This window comes from Mesoplodon mirus (genome assembly GCF_964341445.2).
Source record: "Mesoplodon mirus genome assembly, chromosome: 2".
Classification (NCBI taxonomy): domain Eukaryota; kingdom Metazoa; phylum Chordata; class Mammalia; order Artiodactyla; family Ziphiidae; genus Mesoplodon; species Mesoplodon mirus.
The window spans coordinates 152,923,825-152,947,250 of record NC_138977.1 but is presented as its reverse complement, the minus strand read 5'-3'; the positions used below and the strand labels follow the sequence as shown (position 1 = coordinate 152,947,250).

General features: G+C 50.6%; 1 protein-coding gene across 3 annotated transcripts; it reads right to left on the bottom strand.

Moving 5' to 3' along the window:
* Positions 1-1,505: 1,505 nt before the first annotated feature.
* On the bottom strand, positions 1,506-21,002 carry PITX2 (paired like homeodomain 2). 3 transcript variants are annotated; one of them, XM_082631144.1, is made up of 5 exons: positions 20,912-21,002; positions 17,059-17,114; positions 16,454-16,591; positions 5,181-5,386; positions 1,506-2,757 (listed from the first exon to the last, which is right to left on the bottom strand). In XM_082631144.1, the coding sequence occupies exons 2-5, from the start codon at positions 17,102-17,104 to the stop codon at positions 2,194-2,196; spliced, it is 954 nt and encodes a 317-aa protein (XP_082487270.1). In that variant the 5' UTR covers positions 17,105-17,114; positions 20,912-21,002; the 3' UTR covers positions 1,506-2,193. The 3 variants fall into 3 exon arrangements, with proteins under 3 accessions (XP_082487270.1, XP_082487271.1, XP_082487269.1); XM_082631145.1 differs by lacking the exon at positions 16,454-16,591; XM_082631143.1 differs by lacking the exons at positions 16,454-16,591; positions 17,059-17,114; positions 20,912-21,002 and adding an exon at positions 6,240-7,073.
* Positions 21,003-23,426: the final 2,424 nt, after the last annotated feature.

The window sequence follows — 23,426 nt, the reverse complement described above, 5'->3', positions numbered from 1 at the left end:
GCCAAAGTCCGCCCGTGGGGACCGTTTTCCTCTCCACTGCTCTCAAGTGAACAACAAGGACGGAGGTGACCCTCGTCCAAAGGGCTTTTATCTGCCCTCCACAGCCGCGTGATCCCACCGCAGGTCCGAGGCAGAGCTTAAAAAGGAAAGAAAGAAAGTTAATGTGCATTAAGCACTGATCTTAAATAGGGGACATTATGTGCGATCTCTTTAAGTGGCAGCAGCACTTCCATGCAGAACAAAGACTCGGTGTCTGAGCTCCAAAAGCTTATAGGTAAAGTTTCAGTCCGATAAAAGCAACTTAAGCGCAAAAACACAGGTTTTCTCGGCCCCAGAAAACTGGTGGTTACTTTTTGCTGCCGATTCCCCAGCCAGGGTGATGTTTGTCTTTGCCCACCGCGGGGGGGTGGGGGGTGACCCGAAGAGCAAAAGACCTCAGAACTACCCCTCACCCTCACGCCCAACAAACCGACCTCCCTTGTGCCACGGTGATGACTTCTTTAGGACTAAGTCGTATTTGCCACTATTTGTTACAAAATTAATTTCACATTAAAAAAAAAAAAGCTGAAAACCACCAACAAAGGAAGAGTGGGTGCTTAACGTTCTTTTAAACCCTCACACCAAACTCATTCCCCGTTTAGATGTCAGAGGATGGGAGGGAGGGCCAGGGCTGTAATTCATCTTGATTTGCTTCATTCTCCGGCAGTTTGCAAACTATAATCCTGCATAATTTCAGGAACAAGCAGCTTTAGAATTAATGGGTCAATATTATTTAAAACAAAACACGGGGAGCATGACCTTTGCCTCAACTACATATTGCTCGACAAGACTCAGGAAACTCCACTCTAACCTCTCAACCCCTGGGCTCTTTGAGAAACTGAAGGGCTGTGGTTATTAGAAATGGTCTTTGTTTCTTTTAATGTCTCTAAAGGATTTGGAAATAGTAATGTAATATAACATGAAGAATCTCTCTACTTAAGCCTAGAGGTAAACGTGGAGGCCTAAATATTTTGAACTGAAGGTGTTTCCTTGTAAACTTATAGACGTATTCCTCTTGAGAGGAATGTATATAAATTGTATATGTATACATACACACATACTTCTCCAGAACAATTTACTGGATGTGCAGGTTTCCACCTCCCCAAAGGAGTAAACTTGAGAGTCATTCCAAGCTAATGTACTAAATTTCTTTCTCCTTTCTTTTTTCCATCTTATATTATTTGCTAGCAATAATGGAATCCTCTGGGTGTAAGCCAAAGAAAAATCTGGGAAACAAGACCAGACTTCGCAGCCCCCCGTTTTCTTTCTGAGAGTACCTCTTTTTTCTTTTTAGTTTCTGATGAATGACTATAATTTATTTCTACCAAATTTAAATAAGTACTGCTGCCTTGTGTATTTAACTAGGCAGGCAGAGGGAACTGGTTTGTTTAGGAAGCAGTAACTGAGAAACCCTGGCCAGGCGACAGAGGAGGGCAGAAAGAATCCAGACCAATTTGTATGCAGTATATTTTACTCCCATGAAATAAAACACATTTTTTTTCATATTTGCTGAAAAGTAAAACAATAATATTGTACGAAATGTTATACACAGGGTAGGTTGTACATAGCAGTTTCAGGAACATCATTGCATCCACCAGAGAGACTATTCTAAAACTGATATTCACACATTTTTTATAATAATAATATGTTAGAAACATACAGTGTGGCATTTAGTATATACATTCCTTTGCTCGCAAGCAAAAAATCCTAATCGCTTCTGTATAACATGCTTTATTTTAAAGCCTAACCTTTAAAAACACTGTTGTGATATTACTAACAACTGCTTTTTATAAAATTAATTTGACATTTCGATATATATACATCCTTTCAGTCATTTTAATGTTAACAACGCTAAACTTAAAAAATAACAAGCTTATAGTAATGTTAAAATGTCATATCCAGTCAAACATTTGTGTGTGTCCTTGCAACTGTTGGAAATACTTTTTAGTGAAAGATGTCAGACATTGAGGAAATTCCTTTGAAATCAAAGGAGCTCTCTTTAATTCAGTGGTTTCCCTTTTTCTCTATATCTTCTCTCTCTCTCTCTCTCCCTTTCTTTAGTGCCCACGACCTTCTAGCGTAATTCCCAGTCTTTCAACAAGGGCAGAGCTGCCCTATCCGGCACGGTCCTAGGATCCCGGCGCAGTGCGCGGCTCACACGGGCCGGTCCACGGCATACTGGCAAGCACTCAGGTTGGACGCCGGGTTCTGCACGCTGGCGTAGCCGAAGCTGGAGTGCTGCTTTGCTTTCAGTCTCAGGCTGGCCAGGCTCGAGTTACACGTGTCCCTATAAACGTACGGAGGAGTCGGCGGCGCGTAAGGACAGGCGGGCGTGGGCACCGCGGAATTCAGCGACGGGCTGCTCAGGTTGTTCAAGTTATTCAGGCTGTTGAGGCTGGAGCCAGGGACGCCGGTCACCGCTGAGGGTACCATGCTGGACGACATGCTCATGGACGAGATGGAGTTGGGTGGGGAGAACATGCTCTGGGATGACAGTGGGTTGACGTTCATAGAGTTGAAGAAAGGGAAGCTCTTGGTGGACAGGGAGGCCGACGTGAGGCCCTTGGCGGCCCAGTTGTTGTACGAATAGCCCGGGTACATGTCGTCGTAGGGCTGCATAAGCCCGTTGAACTGCGGCCCAAAGCCATTCTTGCACAGCTCGGCCTGCTGGTTGCGTTCCCGCTTTCTCCATTTGGCCCGGCGATTTTTGAACCAAACCTGGGGGTGGAGGGCAAGGGAGCAAACAGATGCCACAAATCGGATTAGTAAAACCTAGATCCGGGAAAGCACCAGCAACCACCCCCGCTCCAACACACACCCACACACCCTCCCTGCCACAGTTCCCACCACCACCCCACCGCCCCGTGCCCCAAGCTGCCAGAGCCCCGTCCCAACGCAGGGGGCCAGGCCGGTTCAGGCCTGCGAGCCCGGGCTCTGAGCTGCGCCACAAACCCCAGCACACCGCCTGGCGGCCTGTGAGTGGCTTATTCACTAACCCATGTCCTCCTCAGGGTCCAAAAACACTTACTGCAAAATAAACTCAGAGCAGCGGGCTTTCCGCCCAACCCTTCCCCGGCCACCTTGCAAACTTGCTTGCATTCCAAAGCCACAGTGATGAGGACAAGGGGCTGGGAGGCCCGCTCTCTCTCCCACAACTCCTCCTCCCCTCTCGAATCTCCACCGCCGCCCCCTACTCCACGGAACGTGCGCCCTCAACGGGCGCCAGGCCACGACCCCCTTCCTCGCCTAGCAAAATAACCAAATAAAAAGTAAAAGACCACCTCCCCGACAGCTCATTAAACTCCGCGAGCCTAGCGTGTAAATCTCCGGGAACCCGGGACGAGTCGCTTTGCAGCCTTCCCCTCCCTTCGCTCTGCTCCTTCACACCCTCCGCCCGCCCCAGGCCAGACCCGCGCGCCCGGCGCTGCTCCGGCCGGGCCCGGCCTAGTCGCTGGGCTTTGCGGGCGGCCGCCCAGCCCCGCCAGCCCCCACCCGTGTCCGGTGGCCCAGACGCAACCCCATTCTCAATCCACATCGGGCCGGCCCGTCGCCCCAGACGGCGGCTATTGTGTATTGGAGAGAGGCCTGACTCGAGATTTCTGAGCTGACACCGATGATGTTTCACATTACACATCTCAGCCAGGCCCAGCCACCTAATCCGCTTTTTTTTCCCCCTCCTTTTTCCCTTTCATTCTCGATTTCCTTTTTATCCCCCTTCCTCTTTGCACCCGACAGCTATAAAAAGGACGCCTCACTGCCCACTCAGCTGGACAAGCAGCGGGCCTGGAAGGAGGTAGTCCCAGGAAGCCAGAGCGCAGCGCTGCGGCGGCAGGGACTTGGAAGGGACTGCTGAAAAGTCGGAGGGGGTGGGGGAGGGTTTTCCGAAGGATTCCGGAGACCCCATAGATTGTGTTTTCATTTTAATTACTTGCTATTTCTACCCTGGGCCGTCTAAACTTTGCCCAGGCGAGAAGAGTACGTGCGAGGCCCGATCCCCAGATGCGCGTGAGAGCTACGGAAAACTGACCTTGTGCAAAAAAACACGCGGTCCGGGCCTGAGCCGTAGCTCTGCGCTGTTAAACTAAAACCATTTCCAACTTCAACCTGGCTCATTTATCCACTAGCACAGCCTCAATCCCTACACACATGCCACTCAGAGAGTGCCTTCGGTCTCTCGGCTTTGGGAGTGCATTTTGGTCTCATTTCATCATTATTGCTGTAGTGTTTTCTTCTGTTTTCTCAGCTCTAACTGGGGGCTCTTTTTCTATCCAGAGCATTTTTTTTTAAACAGCAAAGCCTCTGGCTCCTGCTATGTGTGTTTTCTACTTCCAGAATCCTAACAAATTTCGAGTTTTCCACCGACCAGCACAAACCAGGATATTGGGTAATTTAAGTTCATTTTTGCCAATCCATAAAGTACAGATTTGCTACAAAGGTAAGCCCTTTCTTTAATAAAACTATTATGATTGGGAGGAAGGGTGTGAGTAACAGTCTCCTGAGAAAAGATAAATAAACCAAACCGAAAAGTTTTTCTTCTTTTTTCATTTCTTTCTAAAAGGACTGGCAGGGTAGCAGTTGTGTATTAAAACTGCTTCCGCAGATCACAAAACCAGGGGATAGGGTGTGGAAGAGATCTGAATGGCAGAAAAACGGCAAAGACTGTGTAAGGAGGGAGAGCAGAGGAGAGAAAGGGCCGGGCTAGGCCTGGCGCGGAAGTTTTCCAGGGAGTGCAAACTCCTGCGTGTCTCAGGCGGGTTTTCCTTGTTAAAGGCGCTCAGGTTGGAGCCTGTCCTCGGCTCCTGGCCTGGGACGGATCTTATTAGCGCTCGTCTGGCGAATACAAGCCGGGAACACAATGCCCTGTGCAGGCGAATGCAAGCGGCCGCGTTTCGGAGAGCGCAGTGGGTCGGGGCGTTGAGCCGGAGCCGCTCCCGGCGCCTGCGCCAGGCCCGCGGCCAGTCTCGGAAGAGGGAGCTGTAACCTCGCAACTGGGGCCGCCGTGAGGCCATCTGCCTTTGCAAAGGCACCCACCCGAGCCCTCTCGGACGGCGCTGCCTTCCACACTCTCTCCCGGGCTACAGGGCCGGCATCCCCTCAACGCCCTCCCCGCTAGCCCTCCCAGCCTCCGTGCGGGCTCCTACCCGGACTCGGGCTTCCGTAAGGTTGGTCCACACGGCGATTTCTTCGCGCGTGGACATGTCCGGGTAGCGGTTCCTCTGGAAAGTGGCCTCCAGCTCCTGCAGCTGCTGGCTGGTGAAGTGAGTCCGCTGCCGCCGCTGCCTCTTCTTCTTGGACGGGTCTTCGGCGCCCACATCCTCATTCTTTCCCTGCTGGCTCTTATCTTTCTCTGAAAACGAAACACACAGGTCCCCGTCAGCATGCCCACCTGCTACCCGCGAACACCAACTGGACCAGGCGGCAGAGGCCGGGGAAGAGCTGGGCTGCCTGGCGGGGGAGGAGGGTGTGGAGCGGCCGCTCCGGGCCAGGGAAAGCGCTGCGTCTGCGGGGTGTGCAGACGTGAGTGTGGGTGTGCGCGCCCCACCGCCTCTCTTCCCCCAGCCCCGCACGTTTTATTTACACGTGTATCTCACTGTGACGGCACAGTCGTTTTTATAGCCTGTGCTTTCAAGTATATTTATAAGCTTCTGCGAGGACACACCAAATCTCCCGGGACACCCACACGCGCGCGTTTTACAGAACCCCCCTCGTAAAAAGCTCAGATTTCGATGCGGTTTCGGAAGGCTAGGAAAAGTAGGCTTCGGGATTCGGCGAGGCACCCAAGTTCCTCTGCCCTTTAGGAAAACCGCCTGTTCTTCTGAGGCGTAGTTTCACAAATATTTTTCTAACAAGCGGAGCTTCTTGGTAGCTGAAAGCCGAGAGCAGAACAGGGGCCGCATGGGGCCTCGGGGAGCGGCCTCTGAAGGTCCTCGAATGGAGATGCTGGGATTTTTGTGACCCAGAAAACAGAAAGGAGGCCAGGGTCGGAATAGGGAGGGCGGCAGAACTGCCCGCGTGGATCGCGCTACCCCAGCCAGGCAGTCCAGGCAGAGCGAACGGGACGAGGGGTCAACACAACCCTGGCTCCGGAAGTTCTGCGGGGAGCGGGCTACAGGACCACTCCCACCACGCCTCCCCCAGGAGGGGCCGACTTCCTCGGGGGCGAGAAGGGCCGAGCGGCGCGGGGCCACGCGGCGCCTTACCTGCGGCCTCGGGGCTGGAGGTGTCAGAGATGGTGTGCACCTCCAGCCTGTGCTTGGAAGAGTCCAGGGAGCGGGTCTGACCGGGAGCCAGGACCGAAGCCATGGCCAGCGGCTGGGGATGGTGACAGGAGGAGGACGAGGAGGCGGCCAACAGCTTGGTCCCTGCTGCTCGGTGCTCCAAGTGCAGCGGGCCTTTCATGCAGTTCATGGACGAAGGAGCGCGCCGCCCTACGAGTCCTGGGCTGCCGGCCGGCCGAAGCCCCGTCGCCGCCGCCGCCTGCTCCGCTTCCCGCTCTAGGCGCGGAGTTTCCTCGCGGTGGCCGCCGCGGGCAGAGCAGGGAACACAACCCCGGCAGAGTCCTCGAGCCGAGCCGCCCCCGTCCCCTTCGGAAGGCTCAAGCGAAAGGGTCCGGCGGCCGAAAGTCAGTGGGCCAAAGGAGACATGGGGATGTGGGTAGGAGAGCACGGTTCGGAGCGTCTTTGGGGAGCAGGCTTCCAAGCTCCAAAGCGAAACAAGAGTGGGCAAAGACCCCTTTCTTCCCTCCCTCCCTCCCTCCCTCAAGTACCCCTCCAATAAGGAAAGCTAACGCCGCTGTTTGCGCTCTGCCCGCCCCCCGCGCGGCAGCCCTGACAGCGAAGTGTCAAGAGTGACAGGGACAGGTAGCTGATATTAGATCTCCTGCGGCGGCGGCGGCGGCAGCGGCGCGGGCCTCTGGGCGCACCCTCCGCGGTGAGCACACGCACACTCCCTCGGGCGGTCGAGCTCGAGCCCGGCCTCGCCGCAGCTCAGGTCCCAGCACCCAGGCGAGCGACGGACCAGTTCTGCGGCTCCAAGCTTCCCTGTTGGCCTAACATCTTAAAACCAGAGGCGGGCTTCCTGGTGCCGAGACGTCACTCGGCCGCTGCCCTCCCCAACCCTCCCCGCCTCCGCCCAGACCCTTCGCCGGCTGGAGTGACGTGACTCCGCACCAATCAGGAGCCCCCGAGCCGCGACCGAGGGCCAGTCTTGTCTGCACCTATCAGCTGTGCGGGGCCGGGCTAATACCTCGCTGTGCCCGCCGAGTCTACACCCGGCGGCTCCCGGGAATTCTGCTCCGGCCCGGCCAAAGACGACTCGGCTTTTAGTTCTGGTGGGGAGGTGGAAAGATGCGGCTGGGAGTAAAAGGCTCGTCAGAAAGAAGCGGAAAGATCGAAGGCTGAGGGGTATAAGGATCAGCAAGACACCCAGCCACCCTCCCCTCCTTCCTTTTGTGTCTCACTACATTCATTTCCTACCGAGAGGTGTTTTTCTCCCCCGTATGGAGAGGAGACATGCTACTTAAAACCAGAAAAATTTCAGAACACCAACAAATCATCTCTCCGATCTTAAATTTTCCAAACAGCCTGTCAAGTGAATGCTGCGGAGCTAATCTGAAGAAGCTTTACTTTAATTGCAAAGAAGACAGAGCCAAGAGAGGCTAATAAATTAGAAATCGAGAAGCAAATGGATCCGTCAAAAGAAAATTACCTTGACTTTAAACGAACAACTGTTTGGTGGTTCACTCTGGATTTATACAAGAATAAAAAGTCGCCTCAGATCACGTTCTCTGTAATGCTTATTAGTCCCCAGACAGAAAACACACAATAGACTAGAAACCCTAACCCAGCATTTTCAAAATGCTGAAAGCTTATCCATTCTACTTAACGTTGATTAAGACACATATCCTAGAGCTTTCAAATTCCTTATACACTCTATTAAGCTCATCCTAACCCGAGAGAGCCACGCTTTAAATTCAATTCTCTTGTTTACTTTGTTACCAGATTCAAACCCATAAAGCCTGTAGAATCAACAACCTTGAGCTAATTATATATAAAATATGCTTTAATGAATTTCCATACAATTAAGAATGTTGCCAAATAACCAATTTCAAGGATAATTTTTAAGTCATTTTCTATTCCTAGGAGCTCCAGGCTGTCTTGAATTGGTGGTGTCCAAGCAGGCAGAGGCAGTAGGTTGTGGGCAAAAGCCTAGGAGAACACTCAGCAAGGAAAAGCAAAGCCTTGTTCCTTTATTTAAAACAAAAGGAAAAAACACCTTTGGGGACATCTAAATCTTTACAGCTCTATTTCCAAGGAAATTAAAGAAAGAAATTCAAAGATATCATTCAAAATAATTTCTGAAAGTCCTTTTGTCCTCCAGCTTAGGTCAGCTGGAGAGCACAAACTAATCTCCCCTGGGTTTCTGCATTGACGATTGCTTTATTGTGGAGTTAGTGTTATCATCCCTGAATGTGTATTTGTTTGACATTACAGTCAATGATTTGCAACGCCAGTATGAGGTGTCTTCAGAAAACTCCCTCCTTGTCCTTGTTCCCAAGATTGGGAAACTTTTCAATCTGAGGCAGAGTGGACGAAGCCGACTACAAATACGTTTGTAACCTATGTGTCTCTCCTTTGCCCTGCTCCCGCCTCGCCCCCACCATATCTGCAACTCCTCCCCCATTTTAAACAAGCTTGAGAGCAGTCCAAGAACCAAATGAGAATTCTTCAGTCTCTCCCCAAAGTATCATGCCACTTTAAGAAGAATTTAGCTACAAGGAAGAACTTTCTTCATAGGAAGCTTTAAATCAGCATTTCTGGTTTTAACCTTTTATTCCAGTTAACCCCATTCCATGCATAAACACACCTGCTTAGAGCAGAACATGTCCTCATGTGACAGGTCTGAATTAGCTGAGGCTCATACATCCAGCTATATTAGGTCCTGAAATCTTATCACTAAATTATACATATTACATAAGCAGCCTGTTGGTAAAGAAGGTTAAAGTAATTTACATTCTGCTCATTATCTGGTGCTTAAATGATGCATTTTATCCCTGAGATTTGGTGGAGAATCTCCTTCTCAGACCCCCCAGTGTTTCACCAAAGACAATGCTCTTATATTTGTAGTGGTTTTTAATCTGATAAGACCCTAATTTGCTTAAGTCTTTTAAATAAGGGTTTAAAATATTTCTCACCATTTTCTTATTGAATTTCCTCAAGACCATAAAGTATATGTGTAAAGTAAATATTTCCTCCCATTGCACTGCCAGCTGATGACCTATAAGTAAGTCAATATGAATCCAGTCCTTTTCTGCCCAATGTGTTTACTAATCATATTCTAGTATCTTCTCTTAAACCTCAGCATAGCTGCAATCCCCACAATACCATACGCTCAAGCCTTCATATCACAAAGAAACTCCATCACATCAAAGAATGAAAGATTCTCCTCCATAGTGAGCATACTTTTTTTCCTTGTCTCTTCAACATTCAAACCCTGGAGTTGAAATTTTTGGTGGAGGCTCTGAGTGGTTTTCAAAACTCCTTACTCAGAAGAGCTGAGAAGCTCCACAGAGCCATGTAGATTTCTAAGCCCATCTCTCATTAAGCCCATGGAATTTTGATTTAAGCTCTTTGGCTCTGTTGACTAACAGAACTTTCCTCAAGGCAAATACAGTATGAAGGACCTAAACCAGCCTCCAAAGTGGGTGAAAAATCCAAGGGCAAGTGACAGCTTCCCATAGTGCCAAAGTGTGGAAATGCTGGTGATCAGCCTGAAAGCCTAAAAAGATAAGGAATCTTAAACTATATCGATCCATTGCAAAGTCAAGTGGAGAATAAAGAAAGACAAATTACTTGAAGAACTCTGGTTAAGCAAAAATGAAATCATATATACATACGCATATATCTATCTATAGATAGAAATACACATACATAATATATTCCCCCCCCCAAAAAAAACCCCAACTGAGCCAGGGAGGTATTTCTTTTCATTTTTCTAGCCAGAGTTTCAACTCTCTCCTAATCTTCTAATCACTTCACACACTCCGAGTTTGGGTGATACCCTTTCCAGCCCCAACAGGGTTCACTCCACCGGTGGTAGGAGTGCTCCAACATGAAAAGTCTAGATGAGGAAAAGCAAGTGTGTAGTGGGGAATGAAGAAACATTTTTCAGTTAAAACTCTAGTGGTGGTGGGCAATTTTTAGATTTAATCTACAAAATACCTGTGGGTGCAAATGTATAGGCAATACAGATGACAAAGGAGCTGGAAGTAAGGGAATCTTAGGTATTCTGTCAGTTCAGAACTACTGTTACCTGCCCGCCCCCCACTCTTCTTTGACTGATCCTAGAAACTACTATGACTTCAGCCTCCATCACAGAAATTGCCAATTCAGAAAAAAAGCAGCATGGTCGGTTCAGGGAAGCTGGAGGTGCTGCACAGCTGCGGTGGGGAAAGGACAGGAAGCCCAGCGCGGGTTTGGGTTTTCCACTCAGAAGAAATCAGGGATCATCTCAATCGGGTTTTCTTGCTTATTCTTTCAAAGAAAGACCCTTGAGGAGGGAAATGTGTGACACGGGGTCAGGCATGTTTTGAGCTGGTATTTGCCACCGATTACCAGTCTTAAGGTCTTATTTAATTTCACACTCTTCAGGGTTAGTTGCACAAAGGCCCTCTGGCCATTGCGGCGCGATGGGTTGGGTAGTGCCGCCAAACTCTCGGCTGTGGCGGCTGGGATATGAACTGGGACCCAACCAAGTGACTCGTGACTTCTGGGGAAAAAAAAAATCTGTCCTCAAAGCTCACCTGGAAGGTGGTTCAATTAGATGTCTCTTTGTGCTGTCAGGCCGTAGAGGGGTGGTAGTCTTGCTCCCATCCAGGCCAGCTCAAGGACGAGACCCGCCGGGACTCAGGTCGGGGGCACGTGACAGGCGTGAGTGTGTGTATGCGCGAGCGTGCGGGTTTTAGGTGCAGAGGTCAGAGGGAGACCTTGCACCTTGCCCGGAGAAGTGGCTCTGCCTCCCCTCCTTCCCCTGCCTGGCTTTTCTCTGCACGCAAATCAAGCTGGAAAGGGCCCCTTCACTGTCCTCCCCCAACCCCAGTCACGAAGCCGAAGGACCCAGAAATTAAAGGCTTTATTGTGGCTGATTCCGCCCCCTCCCATTCCCTAAATGGAATAAAAAAGTGCAGGTTTGTAAAAAGTGGCGGATTCTTTTCGGAATCAGAAGTCTGTAGAGGTACTGAGCAACATCCGCCCTCTCTGGGTCCCTGCAAACGGTCCCCATATTTCCGTTCCCACACTGTGGCTTCAAGTTTGGGATAGCTGGCTGCTGGGCGGTTCTCTTCACCCCACACTGGCGGGTGGAGAGAAGAGCGAGAGATTCGAGGGGGCTCGGGGAGGTGGGAGGACTACTGCAATCACTAAACGCATGTGCTGTAATGCCTTTTCACATCAGCCTGTTAATGCTACAGGTTTATTAGGCGCTCATTTAATCGCCCGAACTGCAACTAGTTGTGGAAAAGTAAAATAAAGAGAACGGTATATTCGTGTATAGGGGTAAGAGAGAGATAGAGGAATGAGATAAACATCAACATCTAGGTCCAGAGAGATAGAAATGACAAGGGACTAACTAAAGTTACTTTTTTTAAAAAAAGTGGATTGAAATGCTCCTCTTTCTCTTTTCTCTATTTTCCCTCTTCAGCTCATGTCCCATCTCCCTTTCTATTTCTCTTGTTCCCCTTCTTTCTGTCTTCCCTCTCCCAGACATGCTGGTAGCTAACATTCAGCATTAGTTGTCATGGTGACCATAAATCACATAAATCCAAAAATACCCACCTATAATCTGAGCTGAAGCTTTTATTTCCCTAGTGAAATAATATTTTAAAAGCTGTCAGCTGACAAAAAAAAAAGGAACCCACCTCATTGTCGTAACCCAAGTAATATATTACTTCTAAAGGTTTAAATTAAAATGTCAGCCTGTTAAAAACATGCTGGGAGAATCTTGGGCACTCTTCATGTCAGATCCTCACAATGAAGTTGACTGCATCACTCCTGATCGCTGTTTAACACATACACGTAATTTTGCCTGCTCTCTCTCCTATTCATTTCTTCCCTCCCTTGCCAACTACCTTAGTCCTCACAGACTGTCTGCCTTAGGTTGTAAAAGAAAGGAGCATCCATCAGGATCAGAAAGGAGCTCAGTCCTTTGCCTGAGCCTTCTGAGGACCTTGTATGTTGGTCCTCTGTTATTAATCACTTCCCTAAATGAAAGATGGGTGCCTTGGGGGAAAAGGTGCTGGTCAGAGCCACAATGGGGGAGACTTTCTAGAGGAACTGAGAAGAGAGAAAAGTGGAGGGAAGGACTGGTGGGGGAAAGACGGAGCAGTGGAGAATTGAGCGGGGTGGCCAGCTTCTGTGATTAAGTCTAGCAGTCTAGCCCAGGAAAGGTATGTATATTCTCCCACTCTTGCCTTTTTCTCCTGAGAGGAAACTTTCCCATTTGAAGACGCTGAGCGGGGGGGTTGGGGTGGGAGGAAGGAGGGTGGCGACCGCAGTTGGGCCTTTTGTCTTCTACCTTGGGCTTGTTGTCTTTTGCCTATCTTTGGATTACAGGGTATTCGCCTAGATGAAGAGCCATTAATTACCCATTCAGTCAATATTAGGAAGACGACAAAGCTTTTTACATAGGATTAAGAAGACATCAGATTGTTCCATTAGTATATTCCTGCTCACGAATAAGCTTTCGTTATACATTTCCTTCTCCCCCGAGTCGCTCTAACAACTGCTGCATATATTAACAGCGGGCGGTGCGGGTTGACAGCCGAGCCAGCCGTGCGAAACTTTGAGCGCGCACTGCGTCAGTACCGAGGAACGCGACCTGTAAAAGACTACTGTGCGGGCGGGAATCCGCTGGGACTGACTACTTTTGGACAACTTCCCCTCTTGGGAGGAAAAAAAACCCACACAGAAAAGAGAGGCAGCTTCTACCGATAAGCTGCAGATTTGGCGTGGGGTGGGGTGTGGGTAGAAAAAAAATGGAATTCTCCCCTTCCCCAGCTCTGCGGTTCCGGAGACCTCACGCCTCTGCGGCACGCCCCGGTCCCCTGCCCCCTCTTCGCACTAAGAGCCCTCCACCCTTCTAAACACCCCCCTTCTTCCTGACCGCGCTCTGGCCCGAGCGCCGCCCCACGCAGCACCATTTTGCCTTTTGTTGGAGGTGGTCTGGGCTGCTTTCGCGGTGCTCCTACTGAGCATTTAAATCGCTCTGTAACGGCGAAGGGAAACCAGGCGATTTGTTTTGGGGGGCTCGGGGAGGGGGATACATTAGGAATCCACGGTGCATGTGCTCCGCAAGCATTTGGTGATTGAGTGAACAGGGCTCTGCGGCCGCCAAGGCGGCGGGGGTTACCGCGGGTGCTCTGAAGAAGACGGGCACCCGGCTGCTGCCGCAGGAGACGGTGTGTGTCGTGGCGGGGCCTTGGAGTCCCTGTCCCTAGGGAAGGAAGTCTGCGCGCACCAGAGGCCCGGGTCGAACACTTTCAGCCCAACTGCTCTGCCAAAACGATTTTAAAATTAACGGCATCGCTGGGGGAGGCCCGGCGAAGGTACCCGCCCCAGGTCCGGTCGCGAAGCCAGGCGCGGGGACCGAGAGGCGGCAGCTCGGTCGATTACAGCTGCGAATCCAGAGCCACGGCCCCGAAACTTTAAAGGTATTGACAGGGGAGGATCATTCCGTCCTCTTCCCGAAGGCGAAGACAACTTTTTGAGTTCCTCCAAACGAAGCTCCTTTCGGGACACCCAAAGCGAGGAAAAGCCAAGGACCTCTGTTCTAGGGGGATGTTCTAAGCGTGCCTCTGCCCCTTCTGTCTGGGAGATGCTGTTTAACTTGTCAACTCTGCCTCTCTTCACCTGCCATACCTAGCCACCCCTCTCTTCACCCTCTCTCAAACCCCTGGCTTTAGGGGATCTTCAGCCTACTCCCTGCCCCCTCCCGTTTCGGGGTTCTAGCCAGGCTGTGGGTATCAAGGGGATGGGGACTCGCTTGCGATGGGACGCATAGGCCGGGCCTCCCAGAAGTCGACACTGTCAACTCCGAAGACGTTTTCAGTCCTCAATGAGGACACCGTGCTTTGGGGGGCTGAGGGAGAATAGTGCCAATAATAGAATAGCATGGCCATTTTCGAAAATCGCATGTCATTGTAAACACTTTTCTTTTTAAAAGCAAATAAAAACTATAAAAAAGTTAAGGAGAAAAAATCATTTTTCTCTTTCTTTCTTTCTTTCTTCCTTTTCTTTTCTTTCTTTCGCAGGCTGTCGCTAGGAGTTTGCATATTCCGTAAGTTAAATTTACTTCTACTCAGTAAAGGGGACTCTGGCAACCTTCCTTCTATGGCTTTGCCCACTCGTGTGTGACATTTTTGGTCTAATCCCACTCCCTAAACGCCAATAAAATCAAGATTTTCAGCAATTTTCCTATCACGTGTATCTTCTTAATTAATGGCATTAAACATGTTTGGGCAGCAATTTTCCTTTTCGGTCCAAAAAGTAGAAAACAGACTATTAGCTGTGTGGGGAAGAGCCTATCCCTGCACTAAAATAATCCGGGCCTGAACATAATGGTTAAGAAAACAATCGTTTGTTATTTCTAGCTCTTTATTTGTTTGCTAATTACCAAAAGCGAACGCCCAGGAGCGCCTGCCTGGACAGTGACAGGAGCAGACAGGACTCGCCGGCTCTCCGCCGCCTCCTGCCCACCTAGGAAGCCCCCATCCCACCTCAGACTTCCCCTCCAAGGGGTCCTAATCTCTCGTGGAAGCCACCTGCCCTCAGAAACCATTCCTGGGGTCAAGAAAACACTGGATTGGGGTGGGGGTGGGAGGAGACATTTTGCATCTCTCGGCTCCCAGCGCTGCGAGAAATGTCAACCTCGGCTGGGCCGCGGCCGGCCCGCGCTGTGCGAAGTGAGACTGGGGAGCTCCCCTAGCCTGGCCGGAGCCGGCGCTGAACACGCACAAAGCATTTTCCCCGGGAGTCATCGCTGCTCTTGATTTTTAACCATATCCCAAACATACTCTGGTGTAATAATTTATTTTTACGACCGATTATCAAACAGAAGAAGAATTTAACACAATCTTAATGACAGAAATCACCCGACGTTATCTCTACATGGCCCCATTTAACCCCATGGGGTTAATCCCGGACAAGTGAGCGTTTAACTGGCCCAGCAGGAGGACTTAGCGATATTGCGCAGTGTCGAGGCCGTTGTGCTCCACACCACTTTAGACGTTTTATTCCAACAAATGATGCTTTTCTCTCCGATTCACTGGGAAGCCCAGTGCGGGGCTTTTGTTTTCTTCTCGGTAATACGGCTTGTTTACTTGGCGGGGGGTCCCAATTCGCTCCCCTCTAGCACACATTACATTTGTATCCTTACACTTTAATCCGGAAAGAGGGGGTTAGGGGCCGAGGACTGTGAGGGCTTTATCTCCTCACGTTATCAAAGGTCAACAACCTCCTAAGGATAGGCACTTATTTATTAAGGGGCCTGGAAAACACGGAGAATAGACGAACCGTAAATTTGAGTTTTTCATGTATTCCAAAGGAAAGGTTGTCCTCTCATCCCCTCTCTGTCTCTCTGTCTCTCTCTGTCTCTCTGTCTCTGTTCTCTGTCTCTGTCTCTCTCACACACACACCTAAAAGACACGTTTCAATTCAACAAGATCTGTGCGTAGGAGACGTTTTAAGTTTGACACAAGCCTGCACACTTTGAGCAGCAATATCCCTTGCCTCGTCCAGAGTGAAACCGATCAACCACACCACCAAAACCCGAGATCCCGCAACCAGCACGACAGGTAGGTTCGTGTCGACAGGGGCACCCGCTCCATTCCACCCTCGGCTGCTGCGCGCAGTTGCTGCCCTCAGGCTCTGTAGGGCTGTTGTCAGCTCGCCGTCGGGGCGAACCTACGCCAGCCCGAGCCTCGCCTGCTGGCCTTCCGCGGTAAACCCAGGGCCCACAAGCCTGGGAGGGGCGCGGCCGAGGGCCGTCGGTACGGGGTGGGCCCCGCGTCTGCTGCATGCAGTGGGACGTGGTGAGCGACAGAGGTCGCTGTTGGACCACTTTTCCACGCCAGCTAGCGGCACAGAGGTAGGTTGGGGGTGTGCGCAGATCAGGCCACACATCAGGAGATGATCAGGAGAGAGCGAGAGGGAGAGGGAGAGGTGATAGGTCTCAGGAGTGCAGTATAATTTGGGGAAAGGAATTAACGTTCCTTGGACGGCTGCTTCCCATCCCAACCAGAGGCCAAGTTCCGAGCAGGCGCGCCCCGTCTGGCGGCCTCGCTTGCGTGCGCCTCACCCGAGCCCCAGAGGACCGGAGGCTGGTGCCCAGCGCGCGGCCTGCGCCTCGTTCTCGGCCTTACCATTGGCGCCGGGATGCTGCCTCGGGAAGAGCTTGCTGCTGGCCGCCTCTTTCCGGCTCTCGGGAGAGTCCGTGAACTCGACCTTTTTGATTTCAGAGTCTTTGGGGAAGAGGCATTCAACGGCCGCCGGCTGCACGCCTGGGCCACGCGCGCCCGCCCCACGTGCCGGGAGGGAGACGCCCCGGATGGCGGCGGAAAGTAGCGGGGGTCGAGGAGGGTGGGAGAGGGAGGCAGGACGGAGGAGAAAGAGGGACAAAGAGCAAAGACCCAGTTAGAGGAAAGAGCGGAGGACACTCCCGTCTCCCGGACCCTCGGGCAACCCGGCGCAGGGCGGCGTTCTCTCTCCACGCCTCCCCGGCTGCCAGCAGCTCCCGTCGGGAGGCGGAGGCCCGGGGCTTCGACACGCGGCGACAGGCTCCCTCCCTATCCACAACCCCCCACTGGGAGAGGCCACCGGCGTCCTGGTTCTGATTTCCTTCCTGCTCTGGCCGACCCCTCCGGGAAGCGCCCCTCGCGCGGCCTCGCCACGGGACCAGTGCCCTCTCGCCGCCCTCGCGTGTCGCGGTCTCCCGTCGGGTGACCCTGGCGGAAGAAACGACTCTTACCTAATTGCACACACGCCGACACTAGTTTGCGGCAGTTGGTCTCCATTCCCCGTTATCTGCAAAACGGAAGAGAAGGAGTGCTGTGAGAAGCGGCGGCGGGCGAGCGCGCAGGGCTCAAAGCAGGCTACCTGTGGGGCAGACGACTTCGACACTAGCTATTAGGCGCCTAGTGTGTGCTAGGTTTCAGGCGTGTTTCTGGAACCTGACAGCCTCTGGCAGCCCAGCCTCATTCCCACGCTTGCCCCCGGTCCAGGACATCTGAATGTTTACCAAAGAGGGGCGGGGGAATGTCCCTCCAAAGTTGCAGCGAATGGGTCCAGGGGCTCTTGGCCGATCAAGTCACCATGTTCTGGGAACCTAGGCTGTGGGACTACTTACAGGGGAGTCTGTGTCAGGGGTTAAAAGCCCGTCTGAACACGAGGACAACCTTAGCAGATACAAAATTTGGGGATGAGTGAAGAGGACTTTCTCCTTGGCGAGTCGCGCGTGAAGGCCAGCACAGTGCCTGTCCGTTAGTTGAAGCCTAGTAAACATTTATAGAGTGCCAGAGTCAACTTGTTCCTGTCCTAGATAACAGTTCCCCTCGATTTTCTGTAATTCTGAAACGAGCAGGACTCCCTAGGCCTAGGGTGCTCCAGGAGCGAGCTGGCTTCGGGCATCTCATCCATCAGGAGCCACTTTTCCATATTTAGCCACACTTTGCCCTGGAGATATTCACCCGGCCATTTATTTACCCTAAAGTATGATTTAAGATCGCAGAGCAGGGGAATGGGGTGAAGTGACTGAGATTGAGGAGAGCGTGGCAAACGTCCCCCGGAGGGTTTACTGCCCGCCGAGGACATAGAAATAGCTCCGAGAGACCGGCTCCTCCAGTTCTCCCCCTTCTCCTCCCCGGCAAACCAGATCTCCAAATTTCCAACCACAACGCAGCGAGCCAAGCGTTTAACGTGCGCCCCCTTCTCCTCCACGAGCAAACCGGGAGAGGTGGGTGGCGAGGGGCTCCGTAGGGGTGGGTAGAAGAGCCGCGGCTGCTTTAAAGACGGAAAAAGAGAAAGGTGCCCGCTCCTCAGGCCCCTTGGATCTCGGCGCCTGCCTCGCTCCACGCTACTCAGGGTACGCCGGCGGCGGGAGGGCCCACCTCACTCAGGTCCGGGGCTGGGCCGGGGGGGGGGGCGGGCGATACCCAGCTGCGCAAGGGGCGGAGGCTGGGCAGGGAGCTGGGGTTCTGGCTCTGGCGGAGTCGCATTTCCCGGCTCCTCGGCCTCTCCTGGAAGGACCCGGGGCCCAGGGGCCTCTGGCCAAGGTCGCTGACTAGAGGGACGGCTGCCCCGCGCGGCGGCGTGGGGCTCCAGGGGTGGGGACCGCCAGGCGATTCCCCCACCCGCTAGCGTGGACGCAGGCGGGGGCTCTACCGATGCTTGCGGGCCCGGGGGCCCAGAAGTAGCAGTTTGGTGGCTCCAGATTTAGTGATTCTGCAGTAAAATCACAGGATTAGTCCCTGATTGAGATGTCTGTTCATGAGATATTACAAAATTCATTATCACAGCTTTCTACTAACTCGATATGAAGTAACACAGATGGGATTTTATTAGTCCAGACTTCAAATGTTTACTTATGATAATTTCAGGGGAAATTTGCATGTCATCATCATTTCGATAATCTTTTTTTTTTTAAACTTCTGAATTGGCTGCATTATTAGCCGGTAGCCAGAGCTTTGCAGATGGTAACTGCAAATAGTTTTTATTTTTTTTAAATAGTAAAATATACAAGAGAAAAAGATAGGGTAGCTCAGTGTACAGTCAGTCAATTATTACACATTCTCCCCCCACTCCCAAGCTTCAGTGCTGAAGACCAAACAAAGCAATACAAAACAAATCTTCAAGAACTCCTCTCTAAAGACTGAAAAGAAGGTCAAGGCGTGTTCCTTAGCTCACTCCTACATGTCCTTATGACTTGGGGATTTATTTTGCAGTCAAAATGAGTCCTGGAACCTGCTTTTTTTTTTTTTTCCCCTCCTTCATATAATGACCAGGCTTACTAGATGAATTGAGTCTAAATAACTGGGGGAGGTAATTTTTAGAAAGAGACCTCCAATTCCTGCCTGCTGATTCTTAAACTTGCCCTGTCAAGGCAAGTCTTACAAGACAAATTTGGCTGCTGGATTTAGAGACTGGCTTCAATGGCTAATCTCACAAATTAAGATGAGCAACTTTTCCCGTTGGGAAGTTGTTCTCACCCCAAAAGTTCATGTCCTGCTTGGAATGTATATACCAGGCAATCTTGTTTTGGCCAACTTGAGTTTTCTATTGTGAGCTTACTAAAAAGCACGACACAGCTAATGGGAGCACCCTGAGTCACACTGGCTAAGGCAGGCAGGCAAGCCCTAAGGAATAAAACAATTTACTTAAAAATAATTTTTGCTGATTGCCATAAGATGAAATTGTAGGAATGAAATATAGTCCTAATAATTCCACATCCTTTCACATTTCCCCCCTTTCCATTCAAGTTGTTACCCTATAACAAAATCTTTAATGGAAAGTTTAAAAATAAACATGGCAAGAACATATGTTTTCAATGAACTAAATTAGTGAGATTAGTCAGTAAATTAATTTGCAGTGGGTAATCATTTAAGGAAATTAAAATACTGCTTAACATAGTTCTGTATTTTAGCAGTTTAAGCCTTCTTTTAAACCAATTAATATCGATGCTTCAGGAACGCTTGAGGACAAACATGCTCAACTTGAGGAACAAAGCACCTGAATAATTTAAGTGTAGTTTTTCTGAGGTAGAGCAAAACATTCCATAAATGAAGTAGCTATTTCATTTTTAGGGAAGGTTTGATTATTGAAACCTTGTATGCTTATTTTGTTACATCAACAAAAATCCTCAATCTATATTGCTTAAGTGCTTTGTTTCCTTGACATAACTGGTATTTGAATTTATAGATGGATTTCCTCCAAAACGATATTAAAAGCATCTTTACTTCTTATTAATGGCCTAAAAAGAATGCAAGGAAATCTCTCAAAATCAAATTTTTCATAAAATATTTTAGAATGTATGAATTCCTATATTATTTTAATTCATGATAGTAAATTTCTTTAAAAATTTAGTTTAGTAAGACATGCTACTTGCACAAATAAAAAAAAAGAGTAAAAATCACACTACCTTATGATGGTTTGATTTCTAAATTGCTTAGGAAAGTAAAATCATTAAATTGTAATAAAAAAGAGAAACATACTTCTCAGATTTAGAATCATAATTTTTTTCTTGCTGGACGGCTGGAAAACAGTCCTCTCCCCTGCACCCATTTAAAATGTATCTCCCGAAGTGCAAGATTGGAATTGACTGGTAATCAATTTAAAGGATTTATAATCCGAAGTAATTGTGTGAGCTTGGCATTCAGGCCTGGCTCCCAGGTAATTCGCTTGGGCCTGAGAGGTCACTAACTGCCAGTTAAGATGGAATCTTTTTCCAATTGGTAACAATGGGAAGGGGGCTAATCTTCCAATAGCTGAAACTTTGTACAGAGCCCTTTATCTTGAGAATGCTAATCCTCAGTTTGAGGATTTGTCCCTGTAGTGTTGGCACCAAGATTTAAGGGAAGATACCTCCTTTTAAATGCCAGCCATGGTCTCGCTTCCCACTCGACTTCAGCACCCCGTAGATTGTTAGCGTCTGTGACTGGGGACGAAAGGAACAGGGCTTTGCGAGGTCTGTTTGCCAACTGCGTTACCTCGGGGGAAAGGCAGCCCCAAGAGCCACAAATCACCTACGGTGAAGATTCTCCAAAGTGGAACAAATTTCCAAACTCGCATTATCTCACATCCCTGCGGGAGAGACGGCCTTCACTTACCGGCTACCGGGAGAGAGCTGCTGTCTCCGCGTCCCGCCGCGTCCCGGAGAGATTTCCAGCGAACCGAGGCACGGGCTGTACCGCAAACGCCCGAAAGCCGGGCCGAGAGGGCTGCGAGGCTCCAGAGGGCGCCGAGTTCCGAGGGGGTCCAAGGGCGCGCAGTGGCCTCCGGAATCTAGCCGTCACTGGCCGTTTCTTTCTGCTCTTCTCCAGCTTTCTCGCTCGCTCTCGCACTCTCTCCCCTCCCTCGCTCTCATCCCTCTCTCTTCCCTCAGCTCCGACTCCGTGTGGGGAGTGACGTGACGTCAGCAGAGATTCCACCAAACTCCACTGCACAGTGGCGGGCTGGCGGGCTGGCGGGCGGGCGGGCAGCCGAGCCGGCAGCGCGGCGGGCGATCAAGGGGCGAGCGCAGCGCTTGGGCGAGCGCGGGGGGAGCCCGCAGGGGCGACGGGAAACGGGGCAGGAGAGGGAGGTGGAGGCCGGCGGGCCGCGGAGTCGGGAGCTGGAGAAGGAGCCGGGAGAGCGAAACAAGGAGAGGGAGCCGGGCAGGGCGCTTAGACAGGAGCCGACTGAGCCGCAGGCGCAAGCACTCCCACTGTGGAAAGGAGCACAAGAAGGGAGGATGGGAAGGAGAAGAAAAAGGAATCTGCGCCAAACCGGGAGCTCTAATAAATCAGAGGGGGAGCGCAAGGGCGTCGGGGAGACGGAAACGTACTCCAGGCGAGGGAGGGGAGGCAAACCCAGACGGGTAGGGAGGAAGGGATGGAGAAAGTGTCCCAAGAAATGGAACAAAGGACAGTGTACATGGGTTTGTCTGGGGGCAAGGCTTGTGGGGTATGAGTTTGAATGTGCCTCTGTGTGACCTTCTTTCAGGCCTGCACGGCTGAGGAAAGAGGTCATAGAAACCAGGGATTGCGGGGGAGACAGGAGGCTGGAGAGAAGGCAGGCGGGGTGGGGTGAGAGAGGATGACTGAGGAGAAATCTGGAAAAGTGAGGATGAACGGGGGGTCGGTGGGGTGACTGGGTTTGGGAAGAGGGTGGGAGAGAGACAGCGAGAAGGGAGCGAGCAAGGCTAGTCAGCCGGGGAAGGCCGGGATGCCTGGCCCAGCACCACCAGCCGGGACACCGGGCCCGAGGTCAAGGCGGGTAGACCAGGCGCGCAGCACCCGGTGTCGGCGCGCAGGTGGGCATGGCCGCGCACTGACCAGTGTGCACGAAGGGATTGCGCTGGACGAGGCTCGGGTGTTCACTGAGTCTAGAATTTCCTCTGCTGTACCTACACTCAACAAGTTCACTCCGGGTCACGGCTATCTCATTTTTTAAAATGACGAGGTTAAGGTTCCTGGCGAACATGGTATTAAATTGCAAGGGATGATGGGGGGCGGGGGGAAGGAAGCTCCCCTCAAATCAACATTTGCTCCTAAAAATCGAAGAACATGTGAAGTTAGAGGCGTCATCCTCCCGCCCAACCCCGAAAAGTGTGCCCTACTTTTAAACCCTGATTTTCCGATTTCCAGCAAGAGCTTGTGTTTTGGTAGTGAGAGGATATTTTTGCTCTGTCCTGCCTTTGAGTGGAAGGACTTTTAAATACGATTCGCCTGGAAGACCAGGTGCGAAGGCTTCTGCCAGGCATATTGGACAAAGTTCTTTTAATCTCAAGGGCGTCCTGTTAATGTATGTTTTTGGAACGTGTTGGAAAACAGCCATAGCTCCCAGTTCCGTATTCCCACCAATATTATTTCCTGCATAGGAGCAAAACTCAGCCAGGCCTGCCATTAGAGAGTCCCCACTTTTGGTCCCCAAGAGAGGACCAAAAAGTTGGCCCTGTAAAAGTTGTATTGCTCTTCCTAAATCAGTATACCAAATCTCATAATTTTAAGAAAATATAATGACATTGAGGGAACGTGTGTGAAATGTATACATTTTTTTAAGCCTGGCATTTAAAATAACCCAGGTCACCATATAGGTGCTGGGCTTTTCCTACATTTGGGGGCTGTCTGGAACATGTTATGTGTTTTCTTGAATTACTCCGTGTTTTGAATTTATTTGAGTTAGCAGTAAAAACAGGCAAACAAACTTGCTCAATTTGTTTTGAGTGCTAAATCCCTTCACTTTGAAATAGCTAACAGTCGACAGATGGACTCATTTTATGGAACGGGTTAGCCTCTTCAGCCACGAAGAAACCTGACGAGAGGTCTATATTTTTAAGCCATTCCTAACCTCCACGTAACATCCGTGAAAACTCAAACTTTCTCTCTTTACCGGTGGAAATTCAAGACAGTTTTTTTAAGGGGAGAGAAATGAGGGGGAAATGCCCACGTGCTGTTTTTACTTTTATTTCTCCTCTGTCTCTGAGAATTTCTATTTCTGGTTTCTGAAATCTTGCTGAGGCAAGAAAATCAAATTTCTTCAAGTCCCACGACTGAAATCTAAGGTCACAGCATACCACATAATGTAGTCCAAGAAAAACATTTTCGTCTCTGCCCATCAAAGACTTTTGCTGCCTCCTCAGCC

What these genes read in the sequence shown, in the direction of transcription:
- PITX2 (XM_082631143.1), bottom strand. Translation starts at nt 6,447, where the DNA reads ATGAACTGCATGAAAGGCCCGCTGCACTTGGAGCACCGAGCAGCAGGG. An exon ending in CTCCAGCCCCGAGGCCGCAG is followed by an intron (nt 5,387 to 6,239) that starts GTAAGGCGCCGC and finishes TTTCGTTTTCAG; the next exon opens with AGAAAGATAAGAGCCAGCAG. An exon ending in TTACGGAAGCCCGAGTCCGG is followed by an intron (nt 2,758 to 5,180) that starts GTAGGAGCCCGC and finishes CTCCACCCCCAG; the next exon opens with GTTTGGTTCAAAAATCGCCG.